The 3,826-nt window shown below is 37.9% G+C and overlaps 1 protein-coding gene across 1 annotated transcript in view; it reads left to right on the top strand.

Moving 5' to 3' along the window:
- The first annotated feature begins 1,004 nt into the window (after positions 1-1,004).
- The window catches only part of LOC107720174 (forkhead box protein O6-like), a 34,124-nt gene continuing 31,302 nt past the window's right edge, over positions 1,005-3,826 (top strand). The window contains exon 1 of the mRNA XM_016527808.1: positions 1,005-1,702. Within this exon, the coding sequence (XP_016383294.1) occupies positions 1,277-1,702 (426 nt within the window). The 5' untranslated portion in view covers positions 1,005-1,276. The remainder of the gene's footprint in view (positions 1,703-3,826) is intronic.

Raw genomic sequence — 3,826 nt, 5'->3', positions numbered from 1 at the left:
AACTTAAAGTGTAGTTTACTAGTATCAACACTATATAGAGAAGAAGAACAAATTACACCAAAACTTACAATTCTTTGATTTCATAGTTCAAATATCTCAGCTATTATTATTATTCCATAACTTTTATGAATTCTATTGAGACACCAGGAGAAACAGGTAAAGAATCACTGAGAGGAAGAACCTGAATGTTTAGAAATGATTATTTCAAGAAATCTGAAGCACTCTTGCATTCTCATCTATTTGTTTCCTGTTCTGAGAGCTGTGTGTGTGTTTTTCTGAATGTGTGAATGTGTTCATCTATTTGTCCTCATTGATTTTCTATGCTGAACTATCCGAAATTAGTTACAGTTTATTTATTTAAAAAAGCTTTATTTTGTATGAAAAGGTTAAAAACTGTATTTTAATGACATACAATTTTAGTTTGTCTTGCATATTTTTTTATTATTAAATCAGACAACATTTTAAGCGGTTAATCACCTGTGGGGCATGTTGTCACATTTCACTTTCATTATTTTAATTCAGGGTAAATAATAAAAAAAAAGTATACACTGTATTAGTGAAACAAGACCACATAGACGTGTGAAATTACACGACTTACAAAAAAGTAAACTAAAAAAGCCAAAAAGTGTTATGTTTATAACTGGAAATGACACACATCTGTATTACAAACTCCACAGAATACACACACACACACACACACCACTTTTGACTAAACATCGTTTTTTTAGGTCCTACTTTGTAGCTTATTTGTGGAAAGTGCCAGAATGCAACAGAATATATACAACTGAAACAATACAACAGAATATAACAGAATCGGTTGCATTGTACTGAAAATAAACAGAATCAGATTAACACTATAAGAATAGCCTACAATATAAATGAGTAAAACAGAATATTTTGGAGACTTTACCAAAAAATGCATCAGTGTTACGACATTCATGATGCATTGTGAAGTTTTTTGTACTCAGTTCAATGCGAAGATCTGTCATCTGTTGCTGCTCCAGTTTTGCCTGTAATAACCGCCATCGAGGAGGAGGAGGATTCTTCTGCTGCTGCTGCGGTCAGAGTGAGTTAAACCCGGGATGGAAATTGAATACGATCCGCTGTCTAAACACATGCATCCATTATTTCTGCAAGTCAGACTCACTTCAACATGACGCGCTCTCGTCTACAGCATCCTTCTCTCTCCTCCTTTGTGAGGTGGACCCATTGAGGCGTTTCTGAGAATACAGTATCACCTGACGACGTCTACCTGGCATCGGCTTATTAAGGACAGATGATGATGATAGAGGAGGATGAAGCGGAGGCTCATCAGGTGGACATGGAATCGGATTTGGTCAGCAGACCTCGCTCATGCATCTGGACGAACGACTTCTCATGTGAGGTGAACGCGGATCTGTCGCTTAATTTCTCCATATTTAAAGTAGATTCGGATCATGTTCCATCACCGGCGTGCAGGAGGAGGAGGATGATGCTGGATGCCGGAGGATTTCACGACTTTACGGGAGCTGCGCTGCGCAAAACCAAGGCATCCTCCCGGCGGAACGCGTGGGGAAACCAGTCCTACGCGGAGCTCATCACCCGAGCCATCGAGACCACACCCGAGAAAAGACTCACCCTGTCTCAGATCTACGACTGGATGGTCCGATATGTGCCCTATTTCAAAGATAAAGGAAACAGCAACAGCTCTGCCGGATGGAAGGTAACACATGCGCGCACACACAATTACAATTCACGTTTGTTGGTCAACTTACACTTACAAGGTTCTTGACCTGGTGATTTGCTCTAAAAATAGTTAACACTTCACATGAATTTGGCATAACATTACATGAAATGTAATATATACATTCACTATTCAATACGTACTGTATATAAACACACATAATACTGTATATAATAATGCAAGGCGCATAATGGGTAAAGAGGGCAAATGAAAGTGTTCTTAACATATTATTGTAAACTCATCTGTATTTAGAGCCCATCAAGAACCTTTTATTCATTTGAAATAAATTCATTCTGGAAAGATTGAGTCTTGTTCTTAAGCTCTGCTTATTTCATACAGAGAAAAAAAGGGCAAAGGCAGGAAAAATGTGTGAGTTAGAAAGATAGGATGTATGCAAAATATAGGGGTATGATACAATGCATATTTTATAATACACATAAAATTGCTAGGGTATGTTTAAGTGGATAATGATGGAGGACAACCCTGTTGAAAAAACCAGCATATGCTGGTTAGGTATGTTTTGATGCTGGGATGCTGGTTTAAGCTGGTCCTTTGCTGGTTTATGCTGGTCCTTTGCTGGTTTAAACTGGTCCTTTGCTGGTTTAAGCTGGTCCTTTGCTGGTTTATGCTGGTCCTTTGCTGGTTTATGCTGGTCCTTTTGCTGGTTTATGCTGGTCATGTGCTGGCAAAGGACCAGCATTTTCCAAACACTTGTTATATTGTGACACCTTTGTAATTTTCTTTTATTTCATATTTGAACTTCACACTTTATTAATTGACAGTTACAAGCATCATATTTCAATAATAATTTCAATAATTCAGATTATACAGTAAGTGCCTTTCAGTTAGGAGTTGTAGGGCTGTTTGTTGTTTGTTAGGTTTCATTTTGTCCCGCCCAAATTGTCTTTTAACACTACTTCAAAGCAAGAATTTTTTTCAAGGCATAGTTTAAGTTATGTAACCCAGTCCAAATGGTCAGCTATGGTTCTAAAGTCTTTTGTAGTACTTGATAGTATTTGTTGTACTTTGTCAATGTTTCATCCAATAATGATCCTAATAGAACATATTTGAGCAGCGTACTGTTGCTGTGGTTACCTCCTCAGACAAACTCTGTTCTGCTCACATGTTTCTATTTAAAATAAATTAATTAATTAATAACTCACTCAGAATCTAACCTTTATGGAGGTAAGTTAAACCCTATTGAAACATCCATCCATCACAAATATTACATATTATATTATTTCGTATGCTTATGACAAAAGTACTGTTTGTCAGAAGAAACACATTGTCTTAGATTAACTGTGCTGAACTGTGTGTCAACAAAAGACACATTGAGGATCCCACGATAGCATCAATACTATGGTTTGCCACTTGGATTGTGCTAGAAAAAGAATGAGTTAGCAGCCTCACAATGGATCCTCAGTCTGCTCAGTCCTCATAGTTCAGGGCAAATGTAAGCCCATATCATTAAAATGAGGTCTTTAGAGGTGTGTTGAAAGGGAATTAGCTGCATTATCTTAGTATCAGCCACTGCCTAAGCTCAAAAAACCTGTTGAGACACGTCCTGACCCACATGATGAAGGGGATCTTTATGCCTTTCTTAGCTCTAACCTGACGTTAAAAAAATTGCATATCCTACTGTCTGAAACAATGCAAAACAACTGGAACCTTTAAAGAGGACAGGCAAGCATCAAGGGCAGACATTTGATTGTATTCCAATAGTTTGTTTCTTCAAATTTCATCAAATCAGTTTTTTAATCATACAATGACTATACGGTGACCATATATCTGAAATTAAATCCATGGACAATTCTTGTTCAGCTATCAATATATCTGAGAGAGAGTATAGTGGAAACGGAAGGCAGGTCAGGCGCGATCAAGGTCACCTGGACAGGTCCTGATCAGCATGACTGAGGTAGATGAGGCGGCCGCAGAAGTATTTCACGAAAAGAAAGAAGGCGTGGTTTCAGGAACAGCAGTAGTGTTGATGCAGCCATGTCAGGGAGACGTTGTGTTTCAGTGCGAAAACAAAAGCACTTTATTTGGCCTTCCGGAAGTAGATGCAATGAGGAATCATTGGTTAAGATTTATTTACAACAGAAC

The sequence above is a fragment of the Sinocyclocheilus rhinocerous genome, unplaced genomic scaffold (assembly GCF_001515625.1).
Source record: "Sinocyclocheilus rhinocerous isolate Xijiao unplaced genomic scaffold, SAMN03320098_v1.1 scaffold1683, whole genome shotgun sequence".
NCBI classification, from domain to species: Eukaryota; Metazoa; Chordata; class Actinopteri; order Cypriniformes; family Cyprinidae; genus Sinocyclocheilus; species Sinocyclocheilus rhinocerous.
Note: the sequence above shows the minus strand (reverse complement) of the source record. Positions and strands in the feature narration are given on the sequence as shown.